Here is a 17,281-nt window from a genome sequence, read left to right as displayed (position 1 = left end):
TACCGTGAACGGCGGGAGGCGATCGAGCGCCGGCGGTGGGAGTCGATCGAGCGCCAGCAGCAGCTGGCGGTGGAGGAGCGTCAGCGGCGGGAGGCGGCGCTAGCGGTGATCTGAGGGAGGCAGGAGGCGGCGCTGGCGGCGATCTGGGGGAGGCGGGCGGATGAGTTGGCGGCAGAGGCCGACGCGTTGGCGGCGGCGATGATGGAGGCGCCAACGGATGTGGAGGAGGAGGAGGAGGCCGAGGCGGAGGAGGAGGAGACCGAGGTGGAGGACAACGACGACGACGAGTTCGAGTGGTCCGACGACGACGGGCCGCACCCGGACGAGACGGCCGATCAGCAACGCGCGCTCGTCGAGTCCTTCGAGTCGGAGAAGAAGTTCCAGGACGACGCCCGTGCCCGCGAAGAGGCGCAGATTCGTCGCGCCGTCGAGCTCTCCCTCCAGGCGGCGCAGCAGGGGAGTGCGGACGTCGACGCGTTTCTGGAGCGGCGGCGTCTAGCCACCGCCCAACGCACGGAGAGGCGGCGCGCGCAGCAGGAGCTGCGGCGGAGGGGAGGCGACGACGGGGCGGGGCCGTCGAACGCACCGCCGGGCGGTCAGTAGTCTAGGTTTAGATGAAATCTAGCCGTTTTCATTTAAACTTTGTAATATATTATCAAATTTGAATGAAAATCTTTATTTTCGTGCACCAATATTCATTTGGGGGCGGCATTTGGGGGACGCGGCTGGGGAGCGATATCCCCCAAACGCGGCACGAACAAAACACGTCCCCCAAACGCTCGATCCGGCGCGTTTTGGGGGACTCTTTGGGGGACGCGACTGGAGATGCTCTTATGCAAGAGCCAACTCTAGCACGTGCTCCTAGGCACTTTGTGTGATTGAAAGGTGGGTTATACATTGATAAAGTACTATATTTTTATAGTTCACTATTGTATATGTTGGCTCTAAGTTAGCTATAAATGACATGACAATTGGCTTATAGCCAGCAGTTGATTATGTGATGATGATGCACATGCCTTTATAGGTTTTCAGCGAAACGTATCCTGGTAGCGCACGCGCGCTACCGAGCTATTTGGCTGAGCCCCATTAGCCTTCTATGATTATAATGGATCGTTGCATATGGGGGCTAGAAAACGTTAGAAAAAGGTCGACCTTTGTAAAGGAAAGACAACTCAGCTTCGCAAGCGATAAGTGGCGCGCTGTGATGTTAGAAAATCCCTGGAAAGTGGTCTTCCTGCTCGCCACGTGTTGAAAAGGTGGCGATGAGAGAGGAGAGAGAAGACAGCGAAAGGTTGGGTTGTATGAGCTTTTCCTTTTTTTTTCCCAAGATTTGTTTTTTCAAAATGAATTATATTGAGAATCGTAAGTCCAAATTACGAACCGTTTTCACTTTTGTGACCCTCTCGTCGAGAACTTCAAAACTAGATCACATGTTGATAGATTTCCAGATATTTTTTTTCGTATTTCTTATACTACTATTCTTATACTACTATAGTTGTACTCGTGGTGTGTATCTAACTGTACTCGTGCATGACTACTTCTGTTTTAAATGTATTTGATGCATTTTTTTCTTTACTCGTGTGCACGACTGTACCTGTACTCGTTCGTGTGCGCGACTGTACTTACTCCTGTGCACGACTCTACCTGACTCGTGTGCGCGACTGTACTTGCTCGTGTGATCGACTGTACATGTCTCGTGTGTGCGAGTGTACCTGTACCCGTTCGTGTGCGCGACTGCACTTGCTCGTGTGCGCGACCGTACCTGTCTCGTGTGCACGACTGTACATGTACCCGCTCGTGTGCGGTACATGTACTCGTTCGTGTGCGCGACTGTACTTACTCGTGTGCGCGACTGTACTTGTCTCGTGTGCGCGACCGTACTTGTACTCGTTCGTGTGCGTGACTATACTTACTCGTGACTGTACATGTCTCGTGTGTGCGACTGTAGCTGTACTCGTTCGTGTACGCGACTATACTCGCTCGTCTTTGTAATTGTACTCGGGTGCTCACTAAGTTGTATTCATCATCGGTTGTACTCGTGCTCTCTCGGCCGGACATACGTAGTTGTATGCGCGCAGCCGGACGTACCTGGTTGTACATACGTGGATGTAAGTACTAGAGCTACTCTACCCGAACGGGCTCACGCGGGGCTGAGACGTGTCAACCGTACATATGTTATGCTGGACGAAGTTGTCTTTCCCCAAGGTCATTCTCTAGCTAGTGGTACCCATGTAGATTGGGTTCTACAAGATTTTGGGTCCGTGAAATTCATGGACCATGTGTCGTTGCACAAGATGCACTCCTGCTCGCCCAGGCCTGCATGAAACATAGTGATTTCGTGCACCGGACTAAGTCATTTCATTCATTGAGGTTCGATGCAGCCGATTCGATGGCCATATCTTCTTTACCTTCTTGCACCACAATTGCCGCCATCCCCAAAATGTCGCGAGCATGACTACTTATGACACATTCTCCACATGAAGTGTTGTTCCAAAAATATCAACGGCAGGGACCGTTGGAAGAAGAGAAACTAGTGCCAGTGCAATAATTGTCTCTGCGTTGGTCGCGTTTTTGTTGAGTGTCCCGTGACCAACTTAAAGCACCCACCACAGCGAAGTATAGGAGGACATCTCGATCTGAGCTAGGCCGCTAGTCGTAAGTTTTTGTAAGAATACACCCGAGCTCAGCGCCAGAGGAGCACCCCAGTTAGTCGTCATGTCTCCGGTGAGAGTAATCGACGCGAGCTACGTCAATGTGCCGGCCACGGCCGCGCTGCCGCTGGAGTCGATGAAGCTCACCGCGATGGAGGCAATTTGGGTCACCATCCTGCTGTACGAGGGCGCCGCCGACATGCCGCCCTTCGAGGACATTGTGCAGGCCCTCCGGTCCTCCCTCGCCGTGACCCTGGGAAGCTTCGTGCCGCTCGCGGGCAAGCTCGTCCACCTCAAGGACACCGGGGACGTCGCCATCAGCTGCTCCGCCTCCGGCAGCGTCAAGTTCGTCGTGGCGGAGTCTGACACGGACGTCCGCCGCCTCGCCCTGGACGAGGAGCACGACCTGCCCGTGCTCGAGCAACTCGTTCCTGACGTCGACATGAGCGAGCTGCCGACAGCCGTGCTCGCCGCGCAGGCCACACGGTTCAACGGCGGCGTGGCTGTCGGGGTGACCGTGCACCACGCCGTCGCCGACGGGCGGTCATTGTGGACGTTCGTGGAGGCGTGGGCAACTGCTTGCCGGGGTGAGACGCCGGCGTTGACACCTTCCTTCGACCGCTCGCTCGTCAAGCTGCCCCGTGGCGAGGAGGAGGAGGCCAGGAGAATCTTCCATAAGTGGGCGCCGAATCTTCCTTTGGTACGTTCCTACACTATGTAGTACGTTAAGGAATCCCACAACATTACATTTGACCCTTGCCTGTGCCGGTGCACAGGTGACAACGCCACCGTTGTTCTTAGAGGACCGCCCGCGGTTCACCCGCCGGACGTTCACCTTGGACATGCCGGACATCCAACGCCTGAAGCAGCACATCGTCCATCTAGGCGAAGCCCATGACGAACCTCTCACGGGCCCTCCGTCCACCTTCGTCACCATCACCGCCCTCGCCTGGAGGTGCTTTGCTCGTTGCAAGCCGTTTCCCTTGGACGACGATCTGCTGCTCTTCTTCTTGGCGGACGTCCGCGGCCGTCTCGACCCTCCCGTCGAGAGGGGATACGTCGGCGTGTGCCTCACCCGGTGCCTTGTGATGCTCCCTGCACGAGAGCTCCGCGGCCCACGCGCCCTGCTGACCGCCGCCGCGGCGGTCCAAGATGAGATCCGAAGGATGAACAGGGATCCTGCCAACCAGCAGAGTCACCTGACCCCGATTATGCTGGCCTCATGGGACCGGCTAATGAACGTGTCTGGCTCGTCGGCCTTCGCGGCGTATGAATGACATCGCCGACTTCGGGTGGGGAAAGCCAAGGCGAACCGAGCCCATCCGGATGAACCACGACGGTCAGGTGGCGCTGATGCGCGGAAGGGATGGCCTCGCAGTTCAGGTGTCGGTGTCATTACTCCAACAGGCACAAATGGATAAGTTCAAGTCTCTCTTCCTTGAGCTGCTCCACTCAAATTAGAACAAAGAATGTTCTAAATCATGAAGCATGCAAATCGTAAGTAGAAGTTGTTATTTATCATGTGTGGTAAGTAAGATAAGATTTGTATCAAAACCGTTGTTCGAAGACTAAAAAAAAGGCTCGGCTAGGTTGTTTGGTCGAATTCCTTTTTTCTTCTCCACATGTATTCCATTGCATGAAGAATATGTTTTATATAGAATGAAAGGGTTTTCCCGATTTCATTACCGGCGAAACACTTTCAGCATTTCTAAGACACATGCAGCAGAGAAAAAACAAACAAAAAGCAAACCAGACTTTGGAAGAAGAAGAAACTAAATAAAAGGAAAATTAAAACTCTCCTCCCATCAAAAAAAGAAGTTGCGCATGTCTCCCTCATCCTGTCTTCTTCACTTCTTCACCTCTGACATTCCTTCATCCCAGCTTCAGGCAGTACGAGAGGATGCCGACTTTTGTGGAAAAAGCCGACGCGGGTTAACAATATCAGAATGAACCAAGGAAAAAAATAGCGCGCTATAATAAAATAGCGTGGGTCTAAAAATACGAATAGCGCGCTATAATAAAATAGCGTGGGTCTAAAAATACGAATAGCGCGCTATAGCGCCAAAATAGCGTAGCGTCAGCTCTCTAGATATGCTATAGCGCTTATTAGCGTTGGAATAGCGCGCTATTTTTTTTCCATGGAATGAACAACCATGGTCAATTGCGCTCGTCGGAGCTGCGGACAGCCACGAGGTGTAGATGTCGGTGTCTCTGCTCAGCCAGCCCAAATGGTCGAGTTCAAGTATTAGCTCCCCAAGTTTATCCGTTAAGCTAGAAAAAATGCAGGATTTTTTAATTTGTGTCAATTAAAAAGGTATGTTTTACGGTACCTTCTACTGGCTTAGATTCTCTATCAAAGATTAGGCCCAGGCCCAATAGATGTAATAATTCTTAGAAGAAAAAAATCGAAGACGCCGGCCCCCACGAACATCCAAGAATCAGTCCAAGACGATGCCTCCTCCTTCACCTTCCAAGCGCGGACGCGCCCACAGGAGGAGACTTCGCCGCCGCTGTCTCCATCTCGAAGATGCTATGTTGCCTGCACCTCACACGAGCCAACAGAAGGAGGTCGAGCTGCTTTTTGGGCTTGACTCCTAAGTCCTAACTATGTTTTCAGGGGATTTCACCTACTGCCGTCGTCGGATGCGCAATGGACGAACCAAATTCATCAACGTCCCTCTGTCAGACGATCTCGTTCCGGCATTCTGGCTCTTTGCCCTATTTCCCGCCCACACGCCGCCCCCGCTGCCCCCTCATCGCCTTTGCCCTCCCTCCGCCGCCCAGCCTCCGGCAAAACTAATCTGACGAGATCGAATCCTCAAAAGCCTAAAGTATCTCGAGACCAAAGCGCAACCATGGCAATCAATTCAGCCACCATGTCATCTTCTCTCTGGCGCTGTTCCGCCTCCGCCGCCAGGCGACCCTTCTGGTCGCGCAGCGCCAGTTTCCTTGGATGCAACAACCGTAACAATGGGATCTGCTCGAGGCTGTCTTGCGTCGCCCCTACTGTCTGGAGGTACCCCCACAACTTGGACTCAGACTCGGAACCCATGCCGCCTGGCCGTTGGTGGATGGAGGCGCTGCTCGAAGAAGACGGCGAGTTTTTCCCTCTTGCCGATTGTATTCCAGCTGGTCAGGGCAGTAAAGAACTGGATGCTATATGGCATGCCCTCGTCACTGCCCCGCTCGAACCCGTCCTTGTCACGCTGCGTGAGATGGTGGCCGCTGGCAATTTCTTCCGCTGCCGCAGCTTCCACGCCGGCACCCTCTCAGGTAAAGGGAAAACGTCCAATCAAGATAACTTTATATCTATTTCGCCCATTTACTAACACTGAATATCATGATATTATTTTTTATACACTTGTATCGTTTAACTTAGAATACAATTCCACATCTTAAGTTGTACACTTTTTGATTATCTATAAACTGATAATGCAACATTCAGCGGGTAGATACTCAATATCTTGTGGTCCATGCAGGCGTTTTGTTTGTTGTTGGTGGGTTGTACCAACTCTGCAAAACAACACCTACTCTGTTCATGGACATTGTTCTTGGATATATTTTCTACAAGTTAAGTGTTTTATCAGCCCACTTGCAAAGAGATGGGAGGTCATTTAGCATATGTGCAAGGATACAGCTAAGTGAGTTCAAAAGACTTCCGTTTACCGTACTTATTCTTTTCTGTTCACGAGTTGCTATTTTGCTCCAGTAATACATTAGAATGCACATGGACAAATTACATGGTCTGACTATGTATCTGTTTATTCACACTTAGTTTTTTGTGGTAGTTTTGCACTTATTTTGATATAATTTGTTTCCCATTCTTTTGCTGCAGTGCTCCTACTTGTTTTGTCTTTCAAGGATAATAGTGCTTTTCAGGTATGACATGTTCCGCCAAAATATGTGTCAACATGTTCGACATACTCCTTTCTCTAGGAAGTTTGTGGAGTTAGATGCTTTATTAATTAATGTTTATATGTTTTTCTTTGCTATTGATAGGGCCTCTACCGTTTTCTTGTTGAATTGATCTGGTAAGTGTTGCAGCATAAGAATTCGATTATCTAGACAGAAATATCCATACTTTGATGCTTCATATTTGATGCGTGATATATTAGTTACAAGTTCCAATTCATGTGTATTCTGAACAAAAGGTTCCAATATTTTTCCTGCTATGCAAATATAGTTAATCAATGCCATTGAAATAGAAACAAAGCTGCACATAACTTTTTTATTTGCTAAAATTTCATGCTAATTTCTTCAGGCCAATCTGAATAACAGTGTAATGATTGCAAACTTACGATATTTTCTACCGAGACATATATATATTTGTAAGTGGTGTATTTAGATTGTTGCTATGGACTTCATTAATTTATTACTTCTTATAACATGCACAAAGTTATCTAGACTAGTAATAATTATTATTTTCCAACCCTCACATTTTCTTTATTTGTAATTTACTTGCAGAAATAAATCAGCGAACCCCTAATCTAATTAAAATTCTTATTTGCAGACTATACAAAATATATTTGCATGTTCAAGGGTAAGAGGTTGATGCACGAAAATGGATCATAATAACCATAACATAAGTAAAAAATGGATGTCAAGCATCCATGCAACAAATAAAAAAGATTGTTCAAATGCGTTGTGAAATCTGGCTTAGTTGATAAGGCTTGGATCAGTGCAGCCCGCCCAACCTTGTTCAATCTGAAAGAATGAGTATTTAAAACATGAACTGAAATACAATCACTTGTGTACTCTGGTCAAATATGTTCAATACAACATCTCACAATATATGTTTGCAATAGTTCAAATCCTCTGACTCTCAAGCAACCTACTCTCTGCGTCGATAAATAAGTGACTCAACTTTTTCTAGATGTGGATGTAGCTATAACTTTTGTGCCACACTACTGTACTCCTCCATTGGCCAGCTTCACCACCAATGCCCCATTTGCTTCCAATACAAATATAATCTTCTCGGTCTGTACTGCAATAATTGTTACTCACTCCGTCCCAAAATATAAGGTGCCCTTAAATTTCCCTGGTCATCGACTTACAGCTTTGACTATGATTTGTACTTATAATATGTCCACAAAATTTGTATACATATATATGAAATGGAAGAGAATTGAAAGACGAATGCAACAATACTATTTATACATTCTCAATCCATATATTTTAGTATATATTAGTGGTCAAAATTATGCATTAAAGACCGTGAGAAACAATTCGTGCCATATATTTTGGGAATGAGGGAGTACTAATGTTGCGATATTCGCTAGTTAGAATTTGAATAGAAAAAAGATTGATAGCAAATTGATCAAGTATACACAAAATAACATTTTAACACCAAATGACAACATAAAGACCTAGTACAAGAATAACACTGAACAGTCCACATCAAAGCACCATGTCACCCTGCGTGTGCTGGCGTGTGATGTCTCTTGATGTTATAGTATTTATTGAAGGTCATCAAAGTTTCCCTGATTTATGAATCATATGATGCAAGTCCCTTAACGTTCTCAGACCAATAATAGATTGACACAGAAATCCGAACAACAAATGAGTTGTTTTGAGATATTCACCAATCAATACTTTGTGTTGTATGTTATCTCATTGTGCAACAAGTTAGAGGCCAACTCTATAGGACCAAAATTCTAAATACATGTACATGTTTATGTAAACCAATGCTAAATGTTTGTTGTGAAGCAACAAATAATGGAAGATGCATGTACAATCACTATTTGGTAATACAAAATTGGTGCGTATAGTGTGATCAACTAAAAAAATATAAATTCTAACTCGGTGTATACAAATCGATGACTCCCTGATCTGGAAGTGGCACAACAGCGGCAAGTATACCGCCAAATCGGCCTATCTCGCATCGTTCCAAGGCTCCACTAACTGCGCTTCTTGGAAGCTCATATGGAAGAGTTGGGCGCCTAACCGAGTCAAATTCTTCCATTGGCTCGCCAACATCGATCGATGCTGGACCGCTGATCGACTCGCCGAGGCGAGGCCTGCAGCACCATGCCAAATGCCTCGCTCTGCGACCAAGAGGCAGAGACCATCCACCACCTCTTCATCGGTTGCCCTTTTTCGCGGCAGATTTGGCACGAAACTCTATCTTGGCTGCGCATGTCCTGCAGGCCGCCACAGGACGATGCATCCCTAAACGATTGGTGGATCGTGGCAAGGCAGCACACCCCAAAACCAATGCGCAAAGGACTTGCAACCATAACACCGATGGTGCCCTGGATGATTTGGAAACACCGCAACAGCTGCGTTTTCGATGGACAGCAGCCCTCCATCCGCAGCCTATGTGCTACCATCAAAGACGAAGCGGCGGCCTGGGCTACAGCCGGTGCCAAGGGACCGAGAGACGTGCTGCCAACGACCTGGGATGTGCACTAATTTCCTAGCTGTAATAAACCCCTGTAACACCTCCTAGGAGGCTTGTAAACTTCTATCTCTTCAATGAAATGAAACGCAAAGAGTCCTTTGCGTTTTCTCGAAAAAAAAATCACATATGCTCACACTGCAGCAGAAATTGACCATAAGCATGCATAATTGTCAATCTACTCAGCTCCACAAAAGGACAGAATCAACCATGGTTAGCAATAGGTGCCCCTCCATATGAAGTTGTTCCTAACACCAGTTTGGTAAGAATTTTTTTGCCTCTTCGTAAATTTTCTGAGCACGGAAACCAAAGTGCACATATGGATGACAATTAATTCAGCACACATAATCGCGTTGTTTTTTTGAAAGCTGGGCACGTCGGTAACCTGGATTCTGCCCGATATAGTAAATTCTTGTAGATTTAGTATTGCTCTTCGTCATTTCCTTCTCAAGGGAACTTCAATATAAGAGGCCATATTACCTTCTTTGATGTGTCCACCAGCATGCTAACATCATATACTAAAGTACCCTTGTGACTTATATAGCAAGAAAAGGTGTCACAAAGGTAGTTGCCTCGCGATCCCTTGCTTGGCCCATGCGAGGCGCCCGACCCAATGCTCTACCGCCCTAGGCGCCAAGAGGATGGTTCAGCCGCCCTGCTCTGCTGGTGAGCCACCTGGAGGAGAGAATGAAACATCAGCGAGTAGGGCGACATGGGGTCGAACGTGGCGGTGCCCGTAAGCTTGAGGGACGTTTGAGGTGGAGGGTGGGGATCTGGGCGGAGGCTGCCAGTGAACCAACGGCGATGATGGGGGAGAACCCCCGGTGTGAAGAAAGACTGGTCCCTGTTGGATGAGAAGATCGAGCAGTCGGGACGGGGTGTGGAAACAACCCGGTCACCCACCGGACAGGCTTGCTACCCCCCCCCCCCCCCCAGCTCTCTAATCTTTTCTGCGCAGGTGGCCATTTCACCCATCCTCAAATTGCTCAGGACGGGGTGTGGAACGGACTGAATTCGGGGTGTGGATACACCCCGGCACCCACCGGCCAGGCTTGTTACCCCTGGCAGTTCTCTAGTCTTTTATGCGCAAGTTTTCCTCACTTGTTCGCACATGGGAAGGACTTGCCGGTGAATCACCCATCGTCAAATTGCTCCGGGCCAAGCACAGTTAATCTTGGAGTTCTTTGGAGATGAACTTCCTGAAAAGAAGTTGCAACTTGTTGATACGAGTATTCTTTCAACCCTATTACCACCGTAGCCTCCCTTCGGCGATATTGCCCCTTAAATTGCTTGACTGTCACTGCCAATAGAAGAAAGAGGCAGGCGGACTGTCACTGCCAACCGCCTCTTTTGTAGAAGTAAAGAAAGTTAAGTTTGTGACAATACTAACTGATAGCTGACCGCCGAAGTGAAATATGGTGGCTGTTTCATATGAGGGCCTTTGGAAGTCTGCACACATATTATGGTTGCATGAGAAATCATTAACTTAATCTCTTCTGTTTTTTGCGCCAGACATATCATATGTTTTCACCATTTTTTTACATATACAAGAAAAAAACGTGTCCCTGAGTCCTGGATTGTCGGGTGAATTTTCAAGAGTCTACAAATGTACAACTTACAGAGGCCTCATCTGAGAGGGCATTCATCATTACCCTTTCGAATGTTTCTTACTGATTTCATTTCCTGGCAATAGTACCTTCTTAACTTCTCAGCATAGATTGAGGGGGCATGGGTGTCAAATTCATCCGTAGAAACTTAGTATCTGTTGGGTGGACATGTATTTGGAGCACCCTGTAGAGCACCAATTGTTGCTTGTGTCCAATGAACAGGGTCTTTTGCTGAATCGACTGTACAGAACTACTATAGCTACTGAAATTTTAGTGTTTGTGTGTGAACTACTGGAATTTTGTGCCTTCAGCAAAGGTTGATATCCCATAAAGCAAAGCATTTGTTTCTCGATTAATTTTTTTCTTAGATAGCTTTGTGAACCCTTTTGCTTATGTCTTATGTAATCACAAATATCTGTCGGATCTCAGGACGCTCAACATCTTTATGTATTTTGCAATGGTCTATGACGGAGCTGTTGGTGTGAAGCATGGCAGACTCTACTGGCTCGGGATCTATAGATTGTTGCGAACAAAAGGTGGTCTGATGAAGGTGGTGAGGAATACCATTCTCGATATGTATGGAGGGAACGAGCCAGTTTCAGTAAAAAGAAGGAATAAAAAGGGCCAGTAGGGAGATGCAAATAGAGTGCTCACTTGTCGCTGGTAGCGATGTTCGCCGGAATCACTTAGTTACTGTAGCTAGGCATATATATAGTTTAGTAGGCTCGATGGGTTTCACGTACGGTTGTGCTTGTGAATGTGGATACCTGCTGAAGGAAAAACCTGTCCTGCGTTTTGATGGAGTGCTGGAGTTCCCTTGTTGGTACTCCCTCCGATCCGGAATAAGTGTCCGAGGCGTAGTATAATCACGTTTTGCAGATTACCCCTTCTAAACTAAGCAAAATTAGAATAAGCAGAACAACTGCTTGGTGGCATGATTGGCCCCCAGATCTCCATGGCGCTGGTGGCCGGCTCCAGCCTCGCCCGCCACCGCCCGACGAAACGAAACCATGGAGGCCGCCCGTCCGCCGCCAGCTGCCTTCCGCCCGTCCGCCGCCGGCTGCCTTCCGCCCGTCCGCCGCCGGCTCTGATCCATGGTGCTCCCCAATCAGAGGCGGCCGAAGTCCTAAGGGGAGGAGGGCTCTGATCAACGGTTCCCTCGACTCCGTCGCGAGGACTTCACAGCCCGCCGGAGCAGCGCTCCACCGCCGGGGAGGTCAACATCTGAGAGGAGGGGTCGGGGCCTTGTCGGGGTTGGCGACTCCGCCTCCAGCCGGGAGGAGCGACCCACGCGGGCTTCCAACTCTATCCACGCGGAGGAGTTTCGTGGACTCGTGGGCCTGGTTGCTTCAGGAGGAGTGCGGGCTGATGAAATACAAAGCTAAAGGGTGTGTTTGCAAAATTTACTTTCCGACTCTTTTTCCGGATCGGAGGGAGTACTATTTTAGTTTAGTGGTAAACGCATTAAATGTATCTTTTTACCTAATATGTGGTTTCTGCTCTCTTCGTAGCAGAACTTCTGAGTTATGCCCTTCGACAAGTGAATGGAGTGCAAACATATGGCCAGGTGACACCTGTAACACTTAAAGAGTTGGAGGTCATGAGTTTACAGATCGAAGTGGTCGATTGACATGTGATTAGTTGGAGGAGCGGTTGACGAGAACTGTGACTGTAGGCGTTCAAAGTGGTTGCTTAACATCTGATCAGTTGTAGGAGATCAAAGTGGTCGCTTAACATGATCAGGTGGAGGAGCAGTTGATGCTATCTAGCAGAGAACTGTGATTGTAGGCGTTCAAAGTGGCCGCTTAACATGTGATCAACTGGAGGAGCGGTTGATGGTATCTACCAGAGAACTGTGATTCTAGATGCATGCTTTGATATTGTTCCGCTGACGGTAGATCACCTGGGAAGAAGCAAAGGCACATCTTCTTGTCGAGAGAGAGTGTCTTGCCAAGGCACTCCAGGCTGACTCCACCTTCCGGAATTTTTGGCAAAAGAGACCACCTGCTCCAAAAAATTGTCAAAAAAGATCACATGTGAGTGCAATTGATAAAAAAGACCACATCAGCTGTGGCGGCAGCGCCCCCAGGCAACACGTGGCCTTGCCACCGGTGGAACTGGCGGCACGTTTGCCCGCAGTCAGCGCGCCGTCCGGCCGGCCGAGCGTGGCGGGCCATGCCGCCCCTGGCTTTGGAGGCAGCCTGACGTGGGCTCACCTCCACACGATTTGGCGGCTGGAGGATTTAATTAGGGCATTTTTGAGAGATGGAGCGACGCAAATATTTAGGGCTGGAGCACACACGTCTGCCACTCGTGGACAATGCGCACGTCACCAAGCTCTGCGATTTAGGGCATCTCTAACGGAGCGACTCAAACGGATGTTAAGCGACTGTTTGCGTTCGGCGAGCTGAAAATGCGTCAGAAACCAGCTTCAGCGGAGCGACGCATAGTGACCGGACCGTCCGCAACGACGCAAACTTAGCTCAAATATGCGTCTCGAATGCGTCTCTGTGGACGCTCCGTGGACACGCAAACTGTCCGCTCGTGTTTGGCGGACGTTTCATCGGTCCCGCCTGTCAGTGATCCAGGCTCGATGCGTTTTCTCCGCCGCTAGTACTGGCCTTGAGGCGTCGCTTCGGCAGTCTGCGGCCGCGTAATAGCGATGCCTCGCATGGCGTGTGGCTTTTGCCTACCTCTGCGCGCGAAGTAATGGCGATGCCACACGTGCCGCGGTCGTCGCCTGCCTCCGGCCTATATAAACAGGGGGCGCGTATCTCATCTCCTTCCACACTAAACCCTAGGCGCCGCTCAACCTCCACCTTTGCCACCATGAGCAGCGCCGGCCACGGCTAGGCGCCTCCACCTCCACCTCTACCTCCCCCGGCCTCGAGCTCTAACGAGAAGTTTGACGACGATGACAACACCGACGACCTCCTCAACCTGGCCAGGGACGCGAAGTTCTTGGCTAACGCGGAGAAGGAAGCAGAGGAGGAGCGGGCGGCCCACACGGTGTTCGACGGCGAGATGGAACGCCGCAGGGTGGCGGCCGCCGCAGAGGACGACTCCTCCAACATCTCATGGTCTTCTGATGACCCTGATGCGCCTACCCCGGAGGAGAAGGCGGCGGAGCAGAGGGCGTTAGTCGACTCCTTCGAGACGCTCAAGAAGGCCGAGGATGCCGCGAACGAGACGCTGCGGCGGTGCCTGCCGCGCGCGACCACTTTTGGGCATCTGATATGCGTCGCCCCGTTGGAGATGCCCTTAGGGGCGGCGGCTGGGCTTCGCGCCCGGCCTTAAAAGTCGACATGCATCGTCCCTGTCATTTCCCACACCACTGGCACCTCCACTCCCACCCCTCACCGCCCGCGCCATCGCATAACCATGGGAAAGAACAAGCACGACTCCTAGGCATCCGGCAGCGGACCAAGAAGGCGGAGCGGACGAATAGGGTGTCGCTGCCCGTCGAGGTGGCGCTGCTCATGCACAAGAACTTGACGTCGTGCGACAGCTAGGAGGATGTGCACCTGGAACTCAGCCACATTCGGGTGCATGTCCCGCCCGTGCACCCGGCACAGCTGGCGCGAGACCGAGGAGTATCCGAGGAGGAAGGCGGGCTTCCTCGGCGACCGGGACTTCCCCTATGACCGGCCACCGCCGCCTCGTCGTCGAACACGGCAGCCGCCGGCGCGTCCACTGAACGAGGACGACGACGAGGACAGCGACACGCTGGCCTACCAGAACGAGGAGGGCAAGGACGATTCACACAACTTTGTAGCTTGCATCCTCCACGAATGGCAGGTGGCCATGGCGGAGGGCCGGAAGTTTGACTTCCCGACGACGATGACCGACGACGAGATCGGGAGGCTCGGCGTCCTCGTCTCGGAGGTGCACTGACCGGTGCAGCCGCCGCTTCCCCGGTACGCCACCGGCATCATGCTGCCTGGCCTCACGGAGGAAGAGGTCCTACAACGGGCGCTCCAGAACTCGGCCCCGCAACCGCCGCCTTCGACTCCACCTCCACCTCCGGCGACAATCTGCGGGCGGCTCCACCTCCACCTCCACCACCGACCGCACCGGTGTATGTTCCACCAGTTGCCAACTGGTCGTGGCCGGTACCGGATTTCGCCGTGATCGACGACGACGAGGAGTAGGCGCAGGCGTTATTTTATATATTTTATATTTTCCTTTCTCCACTATGTAAATTATGTTTTTATGTTTAAAAAAGGCAAAACCAAAAAAAATACGTCATGCCGCTGGGAGCATCCCGACGCAAACGAACGCATGGTTGATCTCGATCATTTGGGTCACGCAAACAGACGTACGCGGATATTTTACACGTTCAAAATGCAGCGCCCCGTTGGAGATGCCTAAAGGCAAAATTTAGTTTAGGTCTTGCTCCCATCTAAAATGATTACTATGTTGCTTGCTCTCACATGTCAGGAAAAGTTCCGTTTGAGCACAGTATGCTCCTGCCGCCACACCGGGTGGAGGCAAGCCCCACGTCAGGCTGCCGCCAGAGCCAGGGGCGGCATGGCCTACCATGCTCGACCTTCCGGACGGCGCGCTAACTGTGGCAAACGTGCCGCCACACCCAGCGACGGCAAGGCCACGTGTAGCTTGGGGGCGCTGCCGCCACAGCTGAGGTAGTCTTTTTTGTCAATTACAATCACAAGTGGTCTTTTTTGACAATTTAGTGGGGCAAGTGGTCTTTTTTGCCAAAATTTCCCACCTTCCGCACACATCATCCCTCCCTCTCACCCTAGAACCAGGCCGGTATTTTCAATTCGATGATCCTGTCAATTGGCAGGCGTAGCGGTCAGGGTTGACTCGATCTGCCGGCCTTTTCCGGTGGGTCAGGTGGCCGGAATTGCTGGTTGCGTGCCTGGCCTGAATAAAGGCGGCTGTCCTAGGGTTCCTCTTGAGACAAGACGAAGATCTTCCTGATGCATGTTCTCCTTGATCTTGGCCGAAGTGTCGTGAAAGGTTCCGTCGGCGAACTTCCACATGCGTGTTATGCCTGAAGTATGCTTGATCGGATGGGATTTGGCCGTGCGTCCCATATTTTTCCGACCATTTGGTTCAGGAGGGAGTGATGCGAAGTTTTGCTACATGTTTGGTTCTACGGTGAAGTGAGAGACAGAGAAGGGAGAATGTCATGGAAGTTGAGATTGGCGGACTAGTAATGGTGATTCGGGCCTTTGTGTCGATGAGGAACTTGCTTAGAGTTTCGAGATTCATAGCAATGGTACCTAAGTGGGGGCAATAATGCATCTGAAGTTCAAAGTTTTATCTTTTAGGGTGAAAATCTAAGGTATGGTGTTAATTGATTGTACCTGGCAATGGCCTTGTTTAAGAAGGCATACTTTTAAGAGCCGGAAATATCTTGAGGGTTCAAAACCCAAGATCTACGATTGGGCGATGATGATACTTGTGCGTTGTTTCTTTGTTGGAGGCGTCGTTTTTGGAGAACTTAGGTTGTGGTGCTGCTGCGAGGACTGCAACATTGTAATGTGATTTTTCCTCCTTTTTTACCATCTTCTTTTTTGGTTGTGTGCATTCGTGATGTTATTAACGTATTACGTTGTTGCACAGGTTAGGTGTAATTGGTATCATCGCGATATTAATAAAAATAATTATCGGAAAAATCTGAAAAATCATAGAATCTATCTAGATTTACGTGTATTGCTTTACAGCACGGAAAAGCGATCAATCAGTGTGCAGTTGCATGTCAATCAACCTTACAGAATTTCTGAGATCCCCAAGTTATGTGAGGAGCAAGTACAATTGAATTCAGTTTTGTCTCAAGAAATACCAATAAGTGGTTTACATAGAAAAAAATGCTTACATGAAAGAAAGACCTGAAGAATCAGAAATGCACTTTTAAACTCGAGCTCATATGCTCCGGTTTCAATATTTATTTTTGCAAAATATAGCAAACAAAATTTTTAAAATCTGTTTTTTTTACAACGAACAGAATGTGTTCTAACTGGAAGCAACTTTGTGGTGAGAAACGTCATATTTGGTGGTCTATGCAAAAAATAACAAATTTGGTGCTGCTTGGAGCATTTGGATTTGTTGTTTGCAACAATTAGATTTGTCTTTTTTACGCAGATCAGAACATATATCTTTTGTAGGAGATTTTTGGCATGCTATTATAACACAAGTTGTTCATTGTACATAAAATTCTGATTTTCTTGATTTATTTGCTATTTTTCAGAATTTTTTTTATTGGAGCGGGAGCATGAGCTCGGTAGCAGAAAAAGCATATCCGGAAAGTTGTACATATATAACATAAAAATGGGAAGTGCCAGTAGCCAGTTGGTGCTACTAAAAGTGTGAGAAGTCTGATCTAAAGCATGGATCATCTTGTCTATGGCATGTGCCTTAGGAACCAAATTGTTAGCATCAGAGAAAGTTTCTTATGTGTGTATAATTTATAGTACAAAATATAAGCAGACTATTAACCTGACATGGCAGTTTATGTGTCGAATGCATAATGCAGTACAAGCTGCCATGTTACAACTGGATGTTGCTTAGCACTGGAGCCAAATCAAGGACCTATACGAGAATCCATTATTAAGGCAGTAACAGAATTTTGACAACTGGTGACGAATAAAGTGCACTCT

The 17,281-nt window shown here is 49.1% G+C and overlaps 1 protein-coding gene and 1 pseudogene across 1 annotated transcript; both read left to right on the top strand.

The window, feature by feature from the left end:
• Positions 1–2,715: 2,715 nt before the first annotated feature.
• Positions 2,716–4,112, top strand: LOC124672018 (annotated as a pseudogene).
• Positions 4,113–5,473: 1,361 nt separating this feature from the next.
• Positions 5,474–11,392, top strand: LOC124679388. Its single transcript, XM_047215155.1, has 5 exons — positions 5,474–5,924; positions 6,131–6,292; positions 6,487–6,530; positions 6,651–6,682; positions 11,085–11,392. Exons 1-5 carry the CDS (start codon positions 5,507–5,509, stop codon positions 11,284–11,286), a joined length of 858 nt encoding a protein of 285 aa, XP_047071111.1. The 5' UTR covers positions 5,474–5,506; the 3' UTR covers positions 11,287–11,392.
• Positions 11,393–17,281: the final 5,889 nt, after the last annotated feature.

This window comes from Lolium rigidum, chromosome 7 (genome assembly GCF_022539505.1).
Source record: "Lolium rigidum isolate FL_2022 chromosome 7, APGP_CSIRO_Lrig_0.1, whole genome shotgun sequence".
NCBI classification, from domain to species: Eukaryota; Viridiplantae; Streptophyta; class Magnoliopsida; order Poales; family Poaceae; genus Lolium; species Lolium rigidum.
Note: the sequence above shows the minus strand (reverse complement) of the source record. Positions and strands in the feature narration are given on the sequence as shown.

Coding starts and splice junctions, on each gene's coding strand:
- LOC124679388 (XM_047215155.1), top strand. CDS start 5,507: ATGGCAATCAATTCAGCCACCATGTCATCTTCTCTCTGGCGCTGTTCC. Junction 6,293..6,486: donor ATGTGCAAGGATACAGCTAA/GTGAGTTCAAAA, acceptor CTTTTGCTGCAG/TGCTCCTACTTGTTTTGTCT. Junction 6,683..11,084: donor TTTCTTGTTGAATTGATCTG/GTAAGTGTTGCA, acceptor GTCGGATCTCAG/GACGCTCAACATCTTTATGT.